The 24,965-nt window shown below is 40.1% G+C and overlaps 1 protein-coding gene across 4 annotated transcripts in view; it reads right to left on the minus strand.

Annotated features, from left to right (window-relative positions):
- LOC109918374 (CTD nuclear envelope phosphatase 1-like) overlaps nucleotides 1–24,965 on the minus strand; it is a 52,535-nt gene that overhangs the window by 4,538 nt on the left and 23,032 nt on the right. Inside the window, exons 3-8 of one of the 4 annotated variants that reach the window (XM_048615101.1) lie at nucleotides 21,955–22,073; nucleotides 10,629–10,700; nucleotides 8,990–9,106; nucleotides 7,895–8,006; nucleotides 3,289–3,373; nucleotides 2,267–2,323 (exon numbers count right to left, since the gene is read on the minus strand). In XM_048615101.1, the coding sequence (XP_048471058.1) occupies nucleotides 2,267–2,323; nucleotides 3,289–3,373; nucleotides 7,895–8,006; nucleotides 8,990–9,106; nucleotides 10,629–10,700; nucleotides 21,955–22,073 (562 nt within the window). Of the gene's footprint in view, nucleotides 1–522; nucleotides 2,324–3,288; nucleotides 3,374–6,626; nucleotides 6,754–7,894; nucleotides 8,007–8,989; nucleotides 9,107–10,628; nucleotides 10,701–21,954; nucleotides 22,074–24,965 lie in introns of those variants that run through there. The other 3 variants (XM_020518290.2, XM_048615102.1, XM_048615103.1) reach the window with 3 other exon arrangements.

The following is a 24,965-nucleotide window of genomic DNA, read 5'->3' on the forward strand; positions in this document are numbered from 1 at the left end:
GACCCAAAACGTTAACTCTGATTTTTTTTCCTTCACCGATGCTGCCAGACCTGCTGAGCTTTTCCAGCTACTTCTATTTTTGTTCCTGATTTACAGCATCTGCAGTTCTTTCGGTTTTTATTCCACTGGGTCATGGCAAAAACGGCGGCACCAACTAATGATTAATGAAGGCTCAAGCCAATCTGTGCAAAGCACTAGTGCCAGAGTGATGTGATCTCCACTTTGTTGAAGCCAACCTGCCATAATATAATATAATTGCTTGGCACCAGACACAGCCTTTGGTCTTGTACCATCAAAATAGAGATCATCAGCATAGGCATTTTAAGGCCCATGCATCTGTAAAATCTCAATTTATAAATGGCCAGAATGTAAAACAAGTCATCACCACACAATCCCTACAATGTGGATGCAGGCCATTCGGCACATCAAGTCTACATCGACACTCTGAAGAGCATCCCACCCAGACCCAACCCCCTACCCTATCTCTAACCCGGACACTACAGGGCAATTCAGAATGGCCAATCCACCTAACCTGCATATCTTTGGAGTGTGGAAGGAAACCGGAGCACCTAGAGAAAACCCACGCAGACATACGGGGGGGAACGTCTGTGTGAAGTTTGCACAGTTGCTTCAGGACAGAATTGAAATCAGGTCCCTGGCCCTGTGAGGCAGCAGTGCTAAGCACAGAGTCACCATGCTACTCTAAATCCATTACCAATTTCAGTCTTCATAGGCATCTTCTATTTGACTCAAAGTCATTTTCATTTTCTGAGTATATACCTATTCTCATTTAGCTCATTACTCAAAAGTAGAAAAATGCTCTCGGTGGTGGAAGACTCCTCCAAAATATTGCTTATCGTCTCAGGAAACATAATATGAAAAAAAATCACTTGTTTTTATATTGCGTTCATTTACATCTATCCAGATATCCCAGTATTTCCCATATAAAACATTTCTTGGAAGCACAGAGATGGTTATGTAGGTAAATGTGAGTGCTACTTTGCACATTGCAAAATCCCACAAGCAGAAATGAGATGAATGATTAGCTTAATCTGATCTTGGCCTGATCATTGGGAAAAAATGTAACCAGGTCATCAGAAGAACATTCTGCTCTTTAAATATTGCTGTGGGCTCAAGCTCTAAAGTCCAACTTGAACCCACAGTTTGCTGTCTTAGAGAGGGAGCTCTCCCAGCAATACCACTGTATTTGAACAGCACAAGACTTGCATTCTTCAAGTAACTGGATGCCAGTTGTTAAAGTAATTGTCTCAGGCAAGTCGGATTTGAAAATTAAGAGATACCCTCCCTGGTTATATTTTGTGCATACATATTTTCGGTCGACCTGTTCAGGGAGTTATGACACACCTCTGGAGTAGCTGAGACTTGAACCCAGACCCAGAAAAAGAAGCTGGAAGAGAGAGATGATTACATAAAATGAAAAAAAAAAATAACTGGAGCAACCCTGGCAGAAATGAACAGGGTTTTAAGTGGAAATACTGATCATTGGATTAGGGAAAAATAAAACATTTTGAGTCAAGGTTGATGGTTACAATTAAGCTGTGCCTCCTCAGGCCATAAATGAAGCCATGATACAAATCATCCATTACTGTACTAGAAATCAGATTTTATTCTTCATTTGATATGCATTAATACTTTTTTGATAAAAGCTGAATTGACAGAATTGCTTCACATTAGGGAGAAACTTTAAAAAAATCTGGGCCCAGACAAAGCCTTGTTCTAGATTTGTGGTTTAGCACCATTGATAGGCTCAGACTTGGGATTGCTTCGTCTGGTCAAACTACTTGGCAGAAAACTTGGCATTGTGTAGAAGGATGGAGCAGATAATAAAAACCTCGACTCCCTTTCAGTGGGAAGCAACCTGGTTGCCTTTAAACTGATAAGTTAATTCTTGTGGATATCATCTCATCTTTACATAATCGAACATTAAAAGGCAGAACACATCAAAACAAAACCTCCAACTCAGACAAATGAGGGAAGTTGACCTCAAAAATACCATTTTATAAACAAAAAAAAATAATAAAATGCATTAGACGATGCACCGTTTCAGCACTGATTTGAACGTTTGTAACATTCACATATCTGTCCACGTAGAAGTAAACAGATTTTGACTGTCCACTGAGCTTATGTCACTTCATGCATACTCAGAACGCCTCCTTGGTGCGCAGGCTTTACAATGTTCAAAGCACCGGAGGACTGGTATCAGCTGTCAACAAGGGTACACTAGAAATATCGAATGCAATGTCACCATAGTCTGTGTTGATGGAGATTCCGACTGAGGACAGACCGAACATCTGACGTAAACCTGCAGGAAAGGAGAGAAAAGAAAACTTGGAACACAAATTTCATTTTTCTTTTTAGAATCCCCAAAGCTCCACTCCACTCTTGCCGAAATCTCCCCACTGTTTTTGCCTTTTTTTTTTATAAATAAGAGGGGAACACTCATTCAAACATGACTCCAGAGATGTCAGCAGCACATTGTTACTGCTCACCATTCTAAGAGAAAGTCTTAGGGGCAATACTCATCTGATCAGAGGAAGAGGTAGGAGAGGCACAGAGAGGCTATGATAAAGGTTACTGTTTAATATTCAGTAGTGAGAAACTCTAACTGTTAACTGGAAGAACATACACACTGACAGAGTCAGATGCAGCTGAGAGAGAGGTGGGGGGGGGTAGGGGTGGGGGTTCTGCCCACAGCGTACAATTAATTAAACAAGAGCAGAAATTGCTGGTAAAGCTCAACAGGGTCTGGAGACATCTGTGGAGAGAAATCAGGGTTAAGGTTTCGGGTCGAGTGACCCTTCCTCAGTTGTGAGGGTTCAGACACTGCCAGACCTGCTGAGCTTTCCCAACAATTTCTGTTTTTGTTTCTGCTTTACAGCATCCACAGTTTCTTTCAGTTTTTAATTAAGTAAGAGCAAGATACTACAGTGCAGGAAATCAGAAATACATACAGAAAATGCTGGAAATAGTCAACAGGTCAGGAATCACTTGTGGAGAGTGTAACTGAGTTAACATGAACCACATCAAGTAGTGTATATGCACTGAACCACTGGAGTAAGATGCAAACTTTATATAATTTAAAAAGAAAACAAGAGGCAGCCACCTAATGTCTTTACGTAGGCATAGCAAGAATTCTTTGAGACAATTCTTCTCTCAAAGCCCTATGAATACATTCAGAATTGTTAAATAAGACAAACTGTACCACGTTTGGGCAGGATTAATGATTCACAAAGCGGACTGCATTTAGTAAATTTACAGTTAACTTACCTTAATGCGTCAAGCATAGGTAATAGGTTTAATAAAGCTGTATCCCCAGGATCACTGAACCAAGACTTTATTGGAATTGCATTATCTGTGTAGGATGGGGAATTACAAACAAAATTAACACAACTTTGAGGAAATGACAAGAAAAGGTCCACCCCATGAGCCCTCCATCCAGTTTGGCAGATTATTCCACACATTCATCACCCTTCTGCTATCAGATTGATGTTTGCTTTTTGTTTTAATTATTTATGACCACCAGTCCGATAAATCCTACAAGCTGTCTGATTTTAACATGAATGATACCAGCTTACTTTAACTTGGATATTCGCATGTCTATAATGAAACAGACATTTTACTTTAAATTTTACAATCCAATTTGAAAAAAAACTCTGCTGTCAGTTTAATGTAGCTCATCTCAAGGCTGCAAAGCTTAATTGGCAGGGATGAGGTAAATTTGAGATGGACAGTGATCAGTGAAGCAGGTTTACCGATTGGCAGGTGCCTTGCATGTGTGGTTCCATCTCAAAGGAAAATCCAACAGGAACAGTCGGCCTTTAATCAGCTAAACTGTGGATTGGTTTTAAAAATGATTGATATTCAAGATTCACCCCAGCTAAGCTTTTAATATTTTTCATGTGTACATATAAGTTCCCTTGACTCCTCCATTTAGGATATAAAGATTGAGTTTATTAAAATCTGTGTTTACTGCTTATCTGCCCTCAGACCTTGCAATGATTCCCTTTGTTCTCTGAAAGGAACTCCGCATATTAAAAACATTATGTTGAGAAAAGAACCAATGCGGATATTCGTGTAAAGGTTTGATTTATGTTAATCAACGATGCCAACGTCGATACCTATGGCCAGCGTACTTCATACAATTCACATTACAATTGCAGATGTAGACAGGATTTTTATCAATAATTTAATCCAGGTTATAATCTGAGAGTTAGGAGCAGGATATAGAAGGACTTAGGCCAGCTCCGCCATCAATTTGTTAACAATTAATTTGTACCTCAACACCATTCTCTGGCCTTCAGTTCACCAAGCATCCACAGGCTTCGGCAAAGAGAGTTCTAAAAACTTTTACCACTTATTTGAAAAATCACGTTCCAATTTCACTCCTGAACAGTTAGTTCTAGTTTCAAGATTGAGCCCAAATGACACAATTTCTCGAAGAAAGGAAACAGTTTTTCTTCATCAAACCTTGTGAAGATCTCCATCGTATCATCCCTTAATCTCCTACACTTCAGACGTTAGAAGCCAGACCTATCCTTCAGATATCATTCTAATGTTTCGCCAATAAAGAGTCACCATGGATCACACAAAGTGCAGGTACTCTGGCAGTCTGCGTTAAAATGTGCTAAGATGGAATTCACAGCCTTTGAAAAGAGATAGGGTGAAAGACTACTCGTGTAAAAAAAAAAAAAATCTGCACAATATATTCTCAATTCATTGTGCCAATTGTTGGCAGAAAAACCACATTAAAAACGTATTTAATTTTAGTTAAGATTCCTCCTCACGGTTACATGTTCTCTTTCAACCAAAGCCCAGGGGTCCAATCTTTAATTTAAAGACCAACCATTTTCAAAGTTCAAATGGATGCAAAAATGTCATATGATAAAGCATCTACCCAAACTCAGGAATATATTTTTCCCCACTGACATATATCTGCAAAACACCACTAATATTAAGGGTATGCTGGCCCTTGAAGCGGTGCAGAGAGGATTGACTAGAACTGATCACAACTGTATTGGTTTTAAAATAGTCATGGAAAATGATAAGCCTTCCGTACAAGTTACAGGTCTCAATTAAAGTAAGGCAAACTTTAATGGTATGGGAGGACAACTTTCAAAAGCGGATTGGAGTAGATTGTTCACAGGTAAAGAGACAACTGACAAGTTGGAGGCTTTCAAAAAGTGTGATAACGAGAGTTCAGAGGTATTATGTGCCTGTTAGAGTGAAAAGCAAGGGTAGTACGATTAGGGAACAATGAATGAGTAAAAATTGAGGTTCTAGTCAAGAATACAAAAGAATCATATATTAGATATAGACAACTAGGACAAATTACTCTCTAGAAGATTGTAGAGAGTGTAGGAGCAATCTTAAGAGGGAAATTAGGAAGGCAGAGGGGATTGTTAGATAGCCTTGGCAGATAAAGTTAAGGATAATCCAAAGAGATTCTACGAGAACATTAAGAGCAAAAGGGCAACTAGAAAGAGGTTAGGACCCCTTAAAGATCAACAAGGTTGTTTGTGTTGAACTTCAGGAGATGGGAGAGATATTAAATGAATATTTCATGTCAGTTTTTACAATGGAGGAAGAAATGTAGGCTAGAGAATTCAGGGAAATAAACAGTGAATTTTTAAAAACAGTATACATTACAGAAGTAGTCCTAGAGGCCTTAGAAAACATAAGTGGATAAATCTCCAGGCCCTGATCAAGTGTATCCCAGGACATCATGGGAAGCTAGGGGAGGAAATTGCAGGGCCCCTAGCAGAAATGCCTGTATCATCTTATATAACTACGGGTGAGGGGTTGGAGGACTGGAGGGTGGCTAACTTTGTGCCTTTATTTAAGGCAGGCTGTAAGGAGACGCTGGGGAAATATAGACCTGCGAGTCTGACATCGGTGGTGGGTAAGTTGTTGGAGGGGATTCTGAAAGATAGGATTTACATGCATTTGGAGAGGCAAGGAATGATTAGGGATTGTCAGCATGGTTTTGTGCAAGGGAAATAGTGTCTCACAAACTTGAGTTTTTTTTGAGGAAGTAACATAAAAGATTGATGAGGGCAGAGTGGTAGATGTTGTTTCCTTGGATTTTAGTAAAGCCTTTGATAAGTTTCTGCATGGTAGACTAGTTAGTACAGTTAGATCACATGGGATTCAGGGCGAGCTTGCCAATTGGATACAAAACTGGTTTTGTGGTAGGAGACAAAGGATGGGGTGGAGGGCTGCTTTTCAGACTGGATGCCTGCTACACAGGGATCGACACTGGGTCCACTCGTTTGTCTCTTCTACAAACGATTTGGATGTGAATTTAGGAGGCATGATTTGTAAGTTGGAGGCATGATTTGTAAGTTTGCGGATGACACCAAAATTGGTCATATAGCAGGCAGGGGAAAAGGTTATCTAAGATTACAAAGAGATCTTGATCAATAGGATGAGGAGTGGCAGATGGAGTTTCATTTGGCTAAAAGCGAGGCATTGCATTTTGGTAAAACGAATGAGGGCAGGACTTATACAGTTAATGGTAGGGCCCTGGTAACATTGTAGAACAGAGACACCTAGGGGGTCAGGTACATATTTCTTTGAAATTTGCATCACTGGTAGACAGGGTGGTTAAGAAGGCATTTAGCATGCTTGCCTTCATTGCTCAGACCTTGAGTACAGCAGTATGGACATCAGTTTGAGGTTGTGCAGGACATTGGTGAGGCCTCTTCTGGAGTACTGTGTGCAGTTCTGGTCACCCTGTTATAGGAAGAATATTATTAAATTGGAATGTTTGAGTTATAAAAATAGGCTGGATAGACGGAGTTTTTTTTTCAAACTGGAGCATACCAGGTTGAGGGGTGACTTCAGAGGTTTATAACATCATGACAGCTATAGATAAAATGAATAGCAAACATCTTTTTCCTGGGGGAGTTCAAAGTTAGGGGGAATATTTTTAAGGTGAGAGGAGAAAGGACATGAGGGACAACCGTTTTTTTAAAAAACCAGTGGTTCAAGTATGGAATGAACTGCCAGAGTGCATGGTGGATGCAGGTGTAGTTACAACATGTAAGATAAGTACATGAATAGGAAAGGTTGAGGGGGATATGGGCCAAGTGCAGGTAGATGGGACTAGTTTAGTTTGGGAACATGGGTCGGCATGGACTGGTTGGACCAAAGGGTCTGTTTCTGTGCTGTATGACTATAATAGTTCCAGGGGTGAGGATTTTTACTACAAGGGTAGGTAGAGAAGCTGAGGCTGTCCTCCTTAGAGCAAAAGGTGACTGATGTGACAGACATATATGGGATCATGCAAGGTTTAGATAAGGAATACAAAAAAAAAATGTTCTCGTTAGCTGAAAGCACAAGGACAAGGAACACAGATTTAAGGATTCAGCCATGGAATTGCAGGGGATGGGGATGAAAATTGGAGGAGGAACTTTTGTTTTTGAAAAATTAGGAGTTGGTAGTATCTGAGAAAATTACTGCTTAGGAGGCGAACAAAGAGGTGATCAATGATTTTTAAAAGAAAATGAATGATCACTCAAGGGAATTTGCAGAGCTGTGTGGAAACAGCAGAGAACTGGGGCTGATTGGATTGTTTCACAGAGTTGGCATAGACTCAACAGATTGAATTGTCTCCCTCTGTGATAATGACTCCATAATGGTCAAAGCAAGAGAAAAGCTTAAAATAACCAAGAGGCAGAAAGCTACAATCATTCATTACAGAGTACATTAAAGGCTGAAATGAATAGATTTTTCTAATGCATAGAATTAAGGGACAGGAGAAGCAAGTGGGAAAGAGATGTTCAGACAGAAATCAGCCATGATTGTATTAAATGCCAGATCATCATTGATAAGCCATTTGTTCTATTCTTGCTTCTATTTAGGATGTTCTTACCTGGGTGCCCCCTGTATGCACTGGGTGAATTATCTAATATTACAATGCTGGACAGGTCACTGTGAATGGCTGCAAGGTCTTTCACATAGCTGCCCAATTCAAGTGTGCAGTGCTGTGGAAATAAAAATAAAAACGGTCAAGCACAAGACTCCATGCAGCATAAACTAAAGTCTACAAACACACGTTTACAATTCTGTTTTCCACAACTATTCTGCTCAAGACAACATTGCAGGCCATGCTTAGCTAGGCACCATTTTGACATCACTTAAGTCAGCATCATTAATTGTAGCTAACTATTCTAGTATCGGGGTATCAAAGAACTGTGACCTTGGTCCAAAAATCAAATGAGCAACTGAGGCCAATGAGTGGGCATGAGGGGTTAAGTTAATTTTTCTCCTCTAACCCTGGGGCACTTATATCCATAGTCTTGCTTTTTCTGCTGTGCCTCAGTTCTGCTAAATCAGTGCAGGCTTGAATCGAAACCAGGCACTCTGGGGGTGGGGTGGGTAGGGGGAAGGAGAAATGTGTGAAACATTAGAAAAAAATTCCACAACGTGAAACTGCGAAGGTTTGGAGGGAGGAGAGTGGATGAGAATGGAGGGAGAAAAAGGGAAGAACACATCTTTTCCATCGTCAATGGTGCTCCCTTTGCATCAAAGGAACAATGTCTACCATCTTGCTCACTTCTTTCCATTATCTTACAACAGCTAGCTGTTAGATTTGTCTACTTCTGAATTACTATTGTCATTTTTAACAGTACAAACAAAACCTGAATGCTTACTTGAATGTTTTTTTTAAATCTCTCAATGCACATTTCAAAATAAACACTGCAATAAACTTTGTTGAAAGAAATATAAAGGTCAAATGAATCCTAGTTGGTGTAAAAGTAGAATATGCAGAAGAGAGAGCAAGCGAATAAGCAAGCACACTCAAAAAAAGAGCTAGAGCGCAAAAAATGACAGATCAAACAAGAGGGTGACAGAAAACACATGACAGCAAAGAGAAGAGAAATTATATCAAACTTCACTCACGAGACAATGTTTCAGACATCTCATTACATTCTGCGCTGGTTACGGAGGATCTGCTGTTCCGTACCTGTCTGTAGTATCGTCGATTTAATATTTTCTTGTTGTCGTCTAGTCTGTCTGCTACAGCTGCACCATAGATCTCCATACTAGCGGTGAAAATCACCAACTCATACCACTGGCTGGCCTGGCAAAAGTACACAGCCACAGTTCCTTATTACCATGAAAAAGTACACAATTCTTTTATCATTGTAAACAAAGCCCCATCTATTTAATAAAAGAAAGGAAAAAAATTTGTAATAATGTAAGTTTAAGTTTCCCCTAGGTCCTCACAATGTGCAGCTGCATTGTTTCCATTGCTGCAAGAAACCAACTATTACAACCAGCATTACTCTCCATCCCAGAAATATACCATGCCAAAAAGCAGCCAATATGCAAAAATGCCTCTGTGGAAGTATAACTCCTGCACTATAGGAAAAGCAGTGATGCACTGCACATTCGATCAGTGGTTACAGTATTTGTGGGCACCAGTCACCTCGTTTATATTCTATTGCTGCAAACTCAGAGCAGATTATAATCACTGAAAACAATTAGGATTTACATAGGAACAAAAAACAGAAGTTGCTGGAAAAGCTCAGCAGGTCTAGCAGCATCTGTGGAGAAGAAAACAGAGTTAACAGTTCTGAGGAAGGGTCACCGGACCCGATACGTTAACTCTGTTTTCTTCTCCACAGATACTGCTAGACCTGCTGAGCTTTTCCAGCAACTTCTGTTTTTGTTCCTGATTTACAGCATCCGCAGTTCTTTTGGTTTTAATTTAGGATTTACATAGCATCTTGATCATGGTAAAATAAGCACAAGATAGTCTGAATCAGTTGGTTTAGCCGTAAATGTACTTTAAATACAAACTGGAGACTCGCACCAAATGATTTCTGCTTTTGAGAATGCACAATGATTGCATCGTAAGAGACTAATTTAAAAAAACACATTGGTGTCCTACTGCTCAATGAACGAACTCTCCAGCAGTTTACTACATCGTAGAATCCATTACTTACAGAATAGGGCCATATAAACAATGAAGGTGCAAATTCATTCCTGAATTTGGACCGAGTTGGGTTCATTCAAGAAATATTGTATGTATGAATTAGGATGAGTTCGACTTTGATGCCCCTGCAGTCACACTGAATAATTACCGCACGGCTAAAAACTTAAGCTTTTACTCGTTTTGCATTTTCCTTAGAATGAAATCCCCGCATATACATGCATGCATGGACCAATATCCCAGTGCTGCTCAGCAGGAAGAACAGAAAAGCAGTTTACTACGTACATGGAAAAAGATTGCGTAATTCAATAGTGCAGAAGGATCGGAGTTGGGGGAGGGGGTGTCTTAGTATATGAATCACAAAAAGCTAGTGTGCAGGCAGAGCAAGGAAATAGGAAGGAAAATGGAAGAGGAGCTTTTATTGAGAGGGTAATGAAGTATAAAAATGGTGAAGTTTTTCTGCATCTCTCTGGGCCCTTTTGGCTCTACGTTTGGATTACTTGAAAATGGAAACAATTTTGTTAAAGCAATTCAAAAGAAAGGTTCACTCAATTGCTTCCTGAGATGAAGGGCTTATTTACGAAGAAACACTAAAGCAAGTTTGTACCTATGCCCACTGGAGTTTAGAAGAATTAGAGGTGATCATCTTGCAACATATAAAACTTACCACTTCAAGAAAGAAGTCCACATGAGGCCTTTTATGTACAAAAAATCTGATTGGATGCCTGTCAACAAGTACCTGAAGAGAAGGAGAATGTCAACCTTTAAATAAGTATCCAACTGTAAACATACAACATATAGTTAACATTTAGCAAAACATCTTCCAGTCCAGTTTAAAACTAAAACCCAATTTGGGTCTATCATGCAGCAATTAAAAGGTAACTCTAATGAACCTCGTGATAAATTAAGAGGAAATACCAGAACCTCAACTCCTCATACAACTTTTAACAGATTTGTTGATCATCAGTACTTCAATCATTCATTGTGCAGAAGACTTTTTTTTTTAAAATTTACACCCTATCCCTCAGGTCATCCAGAAAGTTTCCTTGTCAATTGGTTACTTTCTAATACCTCCCCATGTAGTCCAGTTACATGAAGCAGCCAAGCAGCTTCGTTGAATTATTAGTTTATCAAAATTATGCTGAAAGCATCACTAGCAATAACCTCTCTGCCTATTTCCACATTGTCACCTGAGAAATTCCTCACAAAGACGCTCTCTTCTCCCTCACGGGGAAATCGTGGTTTGGAGGTAATGTTACTGGACTAGCAATCCAGAAACACAGACCAATATTCTGAGGGCATGAGTTTGAATCTACAATGTCAGATGATGAAATGTGCATTCAATAAAATAGTGGTCATGTAACCATTGTTCCATTAGGGAAGCAATACCACTGCCCTTACCTGGTCTACAATTGACTGCAAACCCACAGCAATGTGGTTGACAATGATCAGCGCGCACACACACACACCTCTCTTGGCAGCACCATACAAAAAGAGAACTTTTCATACGTGTAGTAATGACATCCACCTCAACTTTCTACCATCCTTTGCTGCTTTTGTACCATCACAACACTCATCCAACATGTACTCATGCAGTGGTAATTACCTTCAGCTAAATATTAAGACCAAAACCTAGTCTTTGAGCCCCTCTACAAATTCCTCAACTTTGTCATTAACATCTAGCCTTCGCCCTTCTTGAAACTACAGCTCATACAAAGCTGCTGTGCAAATCCAACCATCCCACATCAAGTCCCACTTAACGCATCAACCCAAAAACTGACCTTTGGTCCCTAACAAACTGAACATTTTCACTCATTCGAATCCAGCCACATCCTCATTCCATATCATTGTTTAACTTCATCCAGCACTACACTGTTTCGTCCACCACAAGTGATTATACATTCAGTCTCCTAGGCCCTACACTCCAGAATCCCCTCCCTGAATCTTTCTGCTTCTGTATCTCCATCTCCAACTTTGTGTTTATAACACATTTCTGACTAAGGTTTTGGCCACTCCCCCCTCTCTCCATTGGCTCAATGTTCCACGAAGCATCTTGGATGCAAATATAAATTTTTCTTCATTACAGGTGCAAGCTATTTGTGCAAACTTTATGGTTTAAAGTGGCATCACAAATTTCAAAGTACAAAATCTATATTGCTGCTGAGCATTTATCACGCCCAGAAAAATACGTGCACGCCCACCATTACCCATCATCCAAATCCAAATCTACGGGACAACTCCCATTGATACTACATCATTTGAGTCCATTGTTCTTTTCCCATAAGAAAAAAATGGGATTTTACTGCTCATAGGATGAAAATAGGAAACATTTGTTGGAAGTTAACACTTAAACCAAGAATATGGTTTCGCAGCAATTTCTGGTTGTTCGGCCACATTATGGATCTGCAGACCATAGGGCATACCAATTATAAGCAAAAGCAGACCATTTGACTCCTTAAGCCTGCTTTGCCATTCAATAAGATCATGGCTGATCTGTCAATGTTTTGAATTCCACATTTCCACCTGTCCTTGACAGATTCTGGTTGGACAAATAACAAACATTATCTGCCTCCACCTGAAAAATATTCCATATCCTGTGGCTACAGCCTTCTGGGCAGAGTACTGCAAAATCACACAACCCTCTGAAAAAAGTTCTCATTTCCACAACGCACAAATGTTAAAGCGTCTCCTAATTCCAGACTTATCCACAAAAGGAGACTTTCTTTCTATATCCACCTTGTCATGACAATTCAGGATCTTATCCAATTCAAAGCTTCAGTGGAAACAAGTTCACTCTATGCAATCTAACACTGAGGCAAGCTACCTATTCCAACTAGACCTTCTCTGAACCAATTCTAATGCATACCCTCTCTTAAATAAGGCAACTATACACAGTACTCCACATGTGGTCTCATCCATACACTGCACAGCTGAAGCATCACTTTTATGTTCAAATTCTCTCGTAATAAAAGAATTATATTCCATTTGTTTTCTTAATTACTTGCTGTACTTACAAACTAACACCTAGATCTCTTTGCAACTCAGCATTTTGCAGCCTATTTAAGTTTTCCATTTAGTAATACTGTTTTTTGCCAAGGTGAGCAACTTCACATTTTCCCCATACAATAGTGGACCAGAGTTTTGCCCACTTACTCAACTTATCCACATGTTTGCAACCTTCTGTCCTGTTAACAAAATACTCGGCTTATCTTTGCAGATCTTAGCAACCGTGTCTTCACTCCCCCTATCCCAGTCATCGATACAAATTGTAAAACGCTGAGGCCCCAACACAGAGTCTGTCTAGTAGTAACCATTGCCATAAATATCCATCTGGTTCACCAATATCCTCTTGGAAGAAAGTCTGCTATCCTTACTGGTCTTGCCAACACATGGCACTGAACCTACAGCAACGACTCAATTGCCCTCTGAAATGGTCTAGCAAGTAACTCAATTCAGAGGTAATTGTAGATGGGCAATAACTGGTGGCATTGCCAGGGATGATCACATCTCATGAATGGACTAATAACAAATAGCGACACTTCTGTGGATTTCTAACATGTAATCAGAAAAAGACCCATTTATACATACCGTTTTCTGCAAGACAGCTAATCTTCTATCCATGATAATATGCTAGTCCCTACACCACGAGCTCCTACCACATGCAATCGTCTTTTATGTGAGATCTTGTCAAATGTCTTCTGTCAGTCCAAGTATAGTTTATCTGTGGGTTTTCTTTTATCCACGGCACAAATCGCTCCTCAAAGAATGCCAAGAAACTGGTTACACACAATTTCCTTATCACAAAACCATGCTCTTACCGATCACCTTGATATGTTCTGAATGTCCATTTATAACTTTCCTGATAATCAATTCTAACAATGTTCCACAACAAACATCAACTTAACTGGCCTATTATTTCCTTTTTAATGCCTCCCTCCTTTCTCGAATATTAGAGGTGTATTTGCTGCTTCCCAGTTTAATGGAACCTTTTCAGAATTAGTGAATTTTGCAAAATTAATGCCAATACATTATCTACTTCATTCGCCACCTCTTTTAAAGCCCTAGAATGAAGCCCACCAAGACCTAGGGTCTTGACAGCCCACAACTCCATTACTTTGCTCAACAATGCTTGCCTCATGATTGTAATCTCACTAAATTGCTCTCACTGTTCCACATCCTAATTTATAGATATTACCAGAAATTTTTTTCACACCCTCTTTTGAGAAGACGGAAGCAAAATATTTGCTCATTTCATCTGCCACTTTCTTATTATTTACTATTAACTCCTCATTCTAGAGGATCAGTGCTTATCTTACTTTTTTTAAAAAAAATCTATAGAAATTCTTGTTGTCTGATTTATATTCCTCACTAGCATCCTCTCATTCTCTAAACTTTTAATCATTCACTACTGTTTTTCAACGTTCATCCAATGACCACTCATCTTTGCTTGATTACGTGCTTTTGCCTCAACTCTTTAATTAGCTATTTATAGTAGGAATCCAATTATTCTGAGCATTCTGAAAGATACCTCAAGTGCCTGCCACTGCTTCTGAATTGATCTACCCCCAGTCTAGTTTCCCAGTTCACTCCAGCTAGCTCAACTTCCATGCCCATGCAGCTGCCCTTACTTATGTGCCTTCCCTATATCACAAGCACTCAATGCCATTCCCGAATCACAAGCCTTCTTCCTTACTTGTCCTATATTACAATACTGTTAGGGAGCCTGCAACCACTTCCACTAGTAACTGCGTTCCCCTATCTTCACCTCCCATAAACTGTTCCTAAATGAAGGTAATTTCTAACTGTTGCTCCAATGCCATCTTAGTTTATCATTCCTGCCGTTCCACCCTCTCCTAGCTTTCTACCCTTCTTGAATGTCATATACTCCTCAATATTCGGAACCCTTTCTTGTCATCATGCAGCCACAGGTCTAAGTGGCTTGTAAATCATACGTACCTACATCTGCGTGTTCAGTAACTAAGTGATTACTTCCTTGGGAGGGGGGTATCTCACAAAAACTTACAAAATTCTAACAGGATTAGACAGGGTAAACACAGGAAGGATGTTCCCAATGACCAGGGAGTCCAGAAACAGGGGTCACAGTCTAAGAATATGGGGTTGGCCATTTAGGATGGAGAGGAGAAATTTCTTCACTCAGACTGTGGAATTCTCTGTCCCAGAAAGAGGTTGAGGCCAAAACACTGAATGCTTTCAAAACTGTCACATTTAGTTCTTAGGGCTAAAGGGGTCAAAGGATATGGGGAGAAACTGGGAACAGAGTAATGAGTTGGATGATCAGCCACGAACATACTGAATGGCAGAGTAGGCTCAGTCCTGATTAACCTAATCCTACTTCTATTTTCTGTTTATGTATTATGAACACCGTGCATTCAGGTACAAAGTCTTTAGTTTTGGCTTTTTAGTTTGCTTGTAAAATGAAGTCTTGACTGCTGTCTTGTTGGGTTTATTCTCTTTGTCCTTCCTGCCATTCTCTGACCCTCATTTCTTATTTTATTATTTTGTTATCCTGCCTTGATGATAATCCTTGATTTGCTCTAGCTACCTAAACTCGATCCCTCACCCCCCACTGTTTAGCCCTCTCAACTTCCTTATTTACATGGCTTTCTAGAATATTGATCCCAAGATGGTTCAGGTGTAAACCATTCCAACAGTACAGTTTTCACTTTGCCCAGCATGGAGGCCAATGCCCAACAAACCAGAACCCAATTCTCTGATGCCAGTCTTTGAATCACATTCATTTCACTAATATCATGTGCCGTTTGCCAACTGGTACATGGTTCATAATAATCTCTAGTCTTAACTATGTGTTTGGTATCTACATAAAACTATAGCAACTGGAACCATTTCCTCCCACTACTGCCCTGAGCAGATGTCCCAAACCCAGGTACCATGTAGGTAACGTGGTCTTCAGAATTCACACTCCTGGCTGCACAGAACCTGCGCTAAGCCGTCCCACTACCACTTCATGCCTCTTAAAAAAAAGTAAGGTAGCCACAGTTTTGAGACCATAGGGCTGCTTTCTCATTGGAGAGATGACTGGTGGTGTTTTAAATTGAGGGTCATCACATTTCAGATGAGGGGTGAGATGGAGGAGAGTCCTTAATGGTAACCTCTGCCAGTGCAGAAATTGAATTCACACTGTTGGAAGCACTCTGCATCACAAACCAGACATTCAGCCAATTGAGCTAACAGAACCCACTCAAAGCATCCTGAAACAAGATGCCAACCCATTCCTCTTCCCTAGACCTTGCTTTTGTCCACACAGGTGAGCAGCTCAAGTTTGTTAGATAATTGCGAGAGCTAAGGATCCTGCATTACAGAACTCAGAGCCCTTACCTGCCTCATTTGTGATCACACCCTCCTGTCCTTTACTACAGATGGAATCAGATTGTCCTATCCTCAGGATATGACTGTTTTCTGGAACAGAGCGTCTAGGTATCTCTCTCCTTCCTTGATGTGCCGTAATGTCTTCAACATAGCCTTTGATTCAGTTACCCGGAATTGGGATTCCTGTACTTTTAGACATTTGTGATAAATGTGTTTGCTTTAGATCACTTCCGGGTCCTGAAGCTCCTCTATTCCATAGGTGCCACACAAATGCCTGCCCCATCATTACTGTGAGCTAAGTTAATCATTTAATTGTAATTTGATAATAAGTAATGAGATTAATTGCTGTTAAAAACATTTGTATTTATTAATAATAATATTTACAACTGAAAGTTATACATTCCTTAAACAAGTAACTGTCTTCAGTATCTAAAGTTTTAATGCTTTCTATTTATGGAACTTCCCTAATTTTGACAGCTTTAAGCTCACATGATGGGGACAAATCTTTAGAAGTGTTTTAAAGCTTCATTGCTTTCTTATTTGGGTTTGAAATTGATTTATCCAATATGCTTGGCTGAAGTGTAAAGAAAATATGGGACCGGTTTGAACCAAAAATAGCTGGCAGCAATAAATCAAGGACTGGAGGTGATCACTTACTGCTGGTACTTAGCCTTTAAGATTCTGTTGCAAATCCATGTTGCGTGATGGATTATGCCAGAGGTTTAGCTGGGGCTGGGGACTGGTGTTAGCAAATTGGGCTGAAGAGTCTGAAGGAGTTTTGTAGCGTGTTTCCTAGATACAATTACTCCTACCAGTTGTGTAACATCATCTTAGCTTCAGATAAAACAAGCATTCTATTGGGTTAATGAAGGTATCAAATAATTTAGACCATATGAATTGCTACTTAAGAATATTAATACTGGTTTCAGTGTTAAAATCTATTATATTTCTATCTTCCCTCAATTTTGAAGAAAAACGTCTATGGTCTCAATCATAAAAAGCAGCATAGAAAGAGGCCATTTAGCCTTTAATTTCTGGCCAAGCTCTCTGTAAGAACATTTACTAGTGCCACTTCAAACCTTCTTAGAATTATAGAATTCTTACAGTGCAATCAGAGGCCCATCGAGTCTGCACTGAACCTCCGAAGAGTATCCCACTCAAACCCATCTTATCCCCATATTTACCATGGCTAATCCACGTAGCCTACACATCCCAAGACACCACCGGGCAACTTACTACAGCCAATTCACCTAACCCGCACATCTTTGGACTGTGGAAGGAATCCGCAGTATCTGGTAGAAACCCCCACGCATACACGTGACAAAACATGTAAACTCCACACAGTCACCCAAGACTGGATTTGGACCTGGGTTCCTGGCACTGCGGCAGCAGTGCAAACCATTGCACCACCATGCTGCCCTACTCTTCCCACAGTCTTGCACACTTTTCCTCTTCAAATAATAATCCAATTCCTTATTGAATGCCTCGATTGAGATTGGAGGCAGATTCAACAACCTCAGCACTATGTTGCAGATCCTAACTTCTCACTGCAAGCAAAAGCTTCTCATGTCTCCATTGCTTCTTTTGCCAATTGCCTTAAAGTGTGCCCTCTTGCTTTTGATCCTTCCATGTGTGAAAAGTTTTCCTTCTTATTGAATCTGTCCAGAATCCTCATGAATTTAAACATCTCTATGAAATTACTTCCAAGAGAAATGGTCCCAAATTATCTAATCTATGTAACTGAATTTCCACATCTCTGGAACCACTCTTACAAAGCCTTTTTACACTAAAGTCTTCAATGCATATCAAGACTAATTTTCCCATCAACTTGCTCAGAGATATTTTTGCACACCCCAGAGCAGGTGGGGCTTGAACTCAGGTCTCCTGGTCCAGGGGTAATGACACTACCACAGCACAAGTGCCCCTTTTGAAATATCAGATACTGTATGCTTCCAACTTGATCTCCTGCCTTCAATGGACTACACAAATCAACACCAATAATTGAGCTTCATTTGCCAAATTTTGCCCTGAAAAATCTGCCTCCAGAAGCTTCCCCAAGGTTAACTTGCTGGCTATAATTGCTGGGCTCATTTTCACACTGTCCTCTGAAAAATGATTCAAAATTTACAATTCTCCAGTCCTCAGTACCACCTAGAGACCCGAAAGATGAACTCTCAGCTTGCTCTCTCCACAGATGCTGCCGGACCTACTGAATCTTTCCAGCAACTTATTTTTTATTTCAGATTTCCAGCGTCTACAATATTTTGGCTTTGTCTCTACATTGAACTGTGGGCCATTTTCTCAATACAGCATTTCCACAGCCTGACTGTACCCACCAGTTAATCATGTTTCAGGTCAGCCTATGTAGCTCAGCAGCATGGTTTTTAAGCATAGTTTACTGCATACATTTCTGGTCAAAAAGGAAAACAGAATTATAATCAGAGCCATAAATTTTCAAATATGTCTCATCCTGTATCTGCATGGGTACTTGCCACTGCAGATGCTGAATCCACTTTGCATTACATGAACAGCTTCCTCCAAATATCCACCGTATCATTGCTGGAGGCAACTCTAATCTTTTATTGAAAGTGAGATACATATCAAGAAGCATTTACTAACTAAAGGAACAGCAACTACTTCAGTCTTAATGGTCAAGCCTAATACAGAACCAGAAGATCAAAAACACTTTGTTTTCATTCAAATAACTATTTCAGCTAATTGCCAGGTATCCTTCGTCCACACAGAAAAGCCATCCTCAAAGATATGGTGTCTCACCCCCTTCCTTTAAGTAACCTAAGTTATCCATCAACTATTGTCAACTCACTCTCAGCTCAAATTGATTTTGAAGGCTGAATGGGTATGTGCGATTTGCCCCTTCTCCCCATTGCCTTCACCATGCCACAGCCCCAGAGATCTAAATCACAAACTCTCATCTTACAATAAAATGGGAGGCTACACCCAAAGCATTGCGCGATATTACCATGCCTGGAACACAGCTAAGCAAAATCCCAACAAATGTTGAAAGGCTGTCGACCTGGCTGTCAAAAACAGCAATGCTGTTTGTGTGAAATGGAACCACAAGGGTGGGGAAAGAGGAACTAGATGCTGTTTTAAAGATTAGAATTGCAGATTTTATTTTATTATATCGCCATGTTCTTCCTTCCCAAAATGAAACACTTCACTTTGCTCAGCACAGGAACAGCATTTTAAACGCCGTGCACTCACATCACTAAATCATTCATTCTGAGAACACAGTTGTGCTGCTTATACAACAGCTTCAATAGACCATACAATAGAGGAGCAGATTTAGGCCATTTGGTTCATAGAGTTTTGTCCGCCATTCGATCATGGCTTATACCTTTCTCAACTCCATTCTCCTGCCTTCTCCCTATAATCCTTGATCCCCTTACCAATCAAGAACATATCTTTCTCAGTCTTGAAAACACTCAGAAGAGGGCCTTCACAGCCCCCTGCAGCAGTTGACTTCCACAGATTCAGCACCCTTGGGCTGAAGAAATTCCTCCTCATTTCAGTTCTAAAAGGGTCACCCCTTCACCCTGAGACTGTGCCCTCAGGTCCCAGTCTTTCCTACCAGCAAAAAAAAAAAAAATTCTCCACATCCACTCTGTACAGGCCTCTCTGTATTCTGCAAGTTTCAACAAGATCCACACCCCGCCTCATCCTTTTAAACTCCATTGAGTACAGTCCTCAACTGCTCATCATATAACAAGCTCTTCATCTCCAGGATCATTCTAGTAAACGTCCTCTGGATCCCCTCTAATGCCAGCAACCCTTCGTTAGATACAGCAACCAAAACTATTCACAATATTAGGGTGGTTTCAAGATTACAGTATCCTAATGAAAACCAATCAGGCTAAAATAGACAAACAGCAGAATAGTACCAGATCTACTCTTGAAGGGGTATACACACATTTGCGAAGATCCCAAACAGGACCACTAACTACATGTTATGAACTGGATAGGGACCAGCAACTTTTAGTTTAAAAAGATAAAAGAATTGAGACAAGTTCAGGGGCCCAACTAAGAGAATACAGCCACAAGATCCCATGGTTTTGAACAAACAACAATACTTCACAAGTTAGAACAGTAATATAATCACCACTAAATGTACAATGTAGGGAATTTAAATTCCATTAATAAATCTAGGATTAAAATTTATTCCCATAAGTAGTAACCATGAAACTATGTAAAAACACTGTTGTTGTTACTAATGTCCTTTAGGAAAGGAAATCTGCCACCCCTATCGGGCCTACAGGTGACTACAGTCTGCAGCAATGTAATTGATATTTAATTGTCCTTTGAAATGGCCTAGCAAGCCACTTGGTCCAATTGCCAGAGACACACACATCACATGAATAAATAAAAATCTTATTTAAAACACCAAGAATGTGGTAAACATGAACTAATATACTGCAACCAAATAAATGCAATCAAGACAGATCCCATGGGTTTCTCAGGAACTCCTACTACTAAACCCCTGGCTCCCAAAGTTAAATGATAAAGGGAGTCATCATCTCATTAAACTTCACAAGGGATTTCAATTCTTTACTTTTGCCAATCTGGTCTTGAAACTACCTCTCTAGAGCCACTGTCATGGACTGACTCATGACTCTTCCTGTTCTGGTCAATCATACTCCTTTGCTAGGTCCACAATCCTCCAGTCTCTGAAAATTACACAAGTATTTATTCACAAGCACAGATGCAGTTTTTTTTTGCCAACAGGTAACTTCTGGCTGAACTCTTCCTTGCCTGGGTGTTCCGAGCTCTAACTTGCTCAGTTGCATCAATTAGTTTTTGTACTCTCTTGGCTTATTTGAAGCATTAATGTTGATGTGATTCTGAGTCCCTCACGATATTCCTTAAAACTGAGCCAGAAATGTACCCACTTACTCAGCTCTCTAGGCCTTCAGAGTTCTGATTCTAACACTTAGCAGCTTACCATTTCCTAGAACTTCTTCCTATGTCTGTTTAATAACAGACACTCAACTCATATGGACGACTATTGCTCAAGGCAGCTAAAAAAAAAAAAAAATCAGGATTCCTAACATAGCACATGCCCTAGTCTCAGTCTCTTCCGTTCTCTGTTTTCCCAAGCTAACACAGCAGCTTGAACCGATGTGTCCTTTGAGCTCTTAAGTGAACCCTGCCCTCTCCTGAGTGACCAAGTAAAACCTCACATTAAGTTCAACCCCAATCACAGAGCAGAAGTGAATGTTACAAACTACCCTGGAATTGAATGTACTGTATGACACCTTACAGAGAAAGTTGCCTTCACAGGTACCAATTGGACAAGCAGAAAATGCAACAAAAACAGGAGTTGCTGGAGAAGCTCAGAATGGCCTGAGGAAGGGTCACCGGACCCAAAACGTTAACTGATTTTTTTTTCTTCACAGATGCTGCCAGACCTGCTGGGCTGTTCCAGCAACTTCTGTCTTTGTTCCTGAATCACAGCATTCGCAGTTCTTTCAGTTTTTATTTATGCAGGAAATGGATTTCATTACAACGGGAACATTACATTAGCAGATCTGTGGCAGAAGTTTATTCTTTAAAATGTTGCTGCATCTGTTTCATATCAGAACTCAAAAGACTAAGATAATTGTGTCCAGGCTCCTTCGTTGTCTCACCTTTAGCATGAAGTCTGGTGGCGTGCCCGGCCTCACAGTTGGTTTTAACACGCCATCATGATGCGAGTGGATTAATGTTTCATCTAAATCTAAAACTAGGATTTTCCTTTTCATTTGATCTGCAAAGATAGAGAAAGGACAGGAGAGAATAATGTTTGTGGTAATAGAATTTATGCTGAGGTTTGAGCTGACATTAAATGTAGCAGTATGGTGTTCCTCTGACCAATAAAAAAAACACCAGATCTAAGAGTGCCTGAGCTTCAGAGCAAGCAATATTCAATAAGTCAGATTCTGGTTTACGCCTGTAAGGATCAATCAGATCCAGCAACATCCAAGCATTTCTGGAAACTCAGTGGCATTGCCTTGTATTATGTACTATCCTCTTTTATTCCTAATTTATTTTTGTTCCACTATAAACTTTATGAGTTCATGAAAAGAAATATTTCCCCTTTCAACTGCCCATTTCATTTTCCCAATCAAAAACAGCCAACATTTACCTGGCATATTTTACCTAGTAGTAGAGCACATATAGGGTAGTAAAGGTGGTGTATGGTATGCTTCCCTTCATGGGTCAGGGAATTGAGTACAAGTGTTAAGACTTCGACTAGGCCACATTTAGAATATTGTGTTCAATTCTGGTCGCCACATTACAGGAAGGAGGTGGAGGCTTTGGAGAGAGTGCAGAAGAGGTTTACCAGGATGCTGCCTGGATTAGAGGATACGAGCTGTAAGGACAGGCTAGAAAAACTCAGGTTATTTTCTCTGGAGCGGTGGAGGTTGAGGGAAGACTTGACAGAAGTTGAAAAAATTATGACATTAATAGAAAGGGTTGGTGGTCAGAATCTTTTTCCTAAAGTTGAAATGTTTATTACTAGGTGGTATGCATTTAAGGTGAGAGGGGGAAGGTCAAAGGAGGTGTGAGGGGCAAGTTTTTTTTTTAAAAATACAGAATGGTAAGAGTCTGGAGCACACTACTGGGGTGGTGGTGGAGGTGTTTAAAGGACTTTTAGATAAGCCCATGAATATGCAAGGAATGGAGGGATATGGACCAAGGGGCAGGCAGAAGGGATTGGTTTAAATTGGCGTCAAGTTCAACATAACATGGTGGGCCAAAGGGACTGTTCCTCAGCCTTACTGTTCTATGTTCTTATGTACCACAGCTCTGTACTACTGGATTTCACCAAAATCAAATTCCAAGGAACGTCATGAGGAATCCAAGCAAGAGTTAATTTTAATTTCTATTCAGCCTGGCTTCTTCCTTTCAAGGTATCTTATTGCCTGCAATTTATTTATTTTGCACCAATTGTTTCTAGCATTTTTATCCTCATAATTCAACCTATATGCAAAGACCATTGTGAAAGTCTACAACCAACCATCCAAGCCCCTGAACTTTCACTGATCATTAGGCCCAAAAGCAAAACTTTTTAGCATGCCAGACTAGTTTACCAGGCACACTCTCTCTCTCTCGCTCTGTGGGCAAATATTTTCTTTAATTGACTGACACTTTAATTTGTAATACAAAACAGTTTCTATTACAGCAATACTCAACTTTTAATTCCTGATAAACAGGGCCCAAAGTAAAAACTGTTAGCTAATCTACAAAGAATAGTTCTCATCTGGAGCCAGGGAAAAGCAACTACAAAAGATTCTAAAGATAATTTATTTAAAGGTGAAAATCAGGTTTAAAAAAGGTTAATCGAGTGGAACATACTGAAATTAAAAATGAGAAGATGGGAAAATCAGGGGAGGAGGAGGAGGTGGTAAGGGACAAACAGCCAAATTGAAAACATTTTGTAGCTGACTTTTACAGCATTTGTTCAGTGCATGATGTGAAAATTCATTTTTTACAAAAAAAATCAGCTGAAGGAAAGGATCATTTCTGCCAACTGCAGCCTAAAAGATTAGGAAATCAAAAAAGTGCATTTTGCTCCAGCTCACCTACAAATATCAGTTGAAACCCTTCTAGCACACTCACATGACTCGAGAGGATAGTGAACATAAGAACTAAGAGCAGGAGTAGGCCGTCTGGCCCTTCGAGCCTGCTCCGCCATTCAATGAGATCATGGCTGATCCTTTCGTGGACTCAGATCCACTTACCCGCGTTCTCACCGTATCCCTTAATTCCTTTATTGTTCAAAAAAAATCGACCTTTTTTTTAAAAAGCGTTTACTGAAGTAGCGTCAACTACTTCACTGGGCAAGGAATTCCATAGATTAACAACCCTCTGGGTGAAGAAATTCCTTCTCAGTTCAGTCCTAAATCTGCTCCCTCTAATCTTGAGGCTATGCCCTCTTGTCCTAGCTTCACCTGCCAGTGGAAACATCCTCTCTACTTCTATCTTATCTATTCCCTTCATAATTTTATATGTTTCTATAAGATCCCCCCCTCAGTCTTCTGAATTCCAATGAATATAATCCCAATCTACTCAGTCTCTCCTCATAAGCCAACCCCATCAACTCTGGAATCAACCTAGTGAACCTCCTTTGCACCCCCTCCAGTGCCAGTACATCCTTTCTCAAGTTCTCTAGTAGGCTAAAGTGGTACTGTAACTGAAAACCAAGATTCAAAATTAAACAAAACTCTATATATTCATCATATACCTCTCCCATGGAGTTTATAAGCTCAAGGATTTTGCAAACATTGTAAAAAGGACTACATTCCTCCAAGCATGACTATTCAAACTTACATTTCACAATGTTATTTTAAAATAAAAAAGTGTGTTTCCCACCAGCCAGGGTTCCCATATATTTTTCTGAAAAATAATACGTGATCTGTTCTGACAATGTCACCTTCCACAATGGCATTTCCAAATAGTCTTCCTTTCTACTCAAATGAGAATTCCTCCCAACCGTATTTGAGAGGGACTTCAACCATGTCTAATTCCTTTCTACCACTTCTGCCCTCATCCTTATTCCTTGCCCACCCCCGAACCGAGGTAGCATTTCCCTTGTCCTCACACTTATCCCATCAGCCTCCATAACTGAACCATCAGCCTCCATAACTGAACCATC

Source organism: Rhincodon typus, chromosome 31 (genome assembly GCF_021869965.1).
Source record: "Rhincodon typus isolate 14 chromosome 31, sRhiTyp1.1, whole genome shotgun sequence".
NCBI lineage: Eukaryota > Metazoa > Chordata > Chondrichthyes > Orectolobiformes > Rhincodontidae > Rhincodon > Rhincodon typus.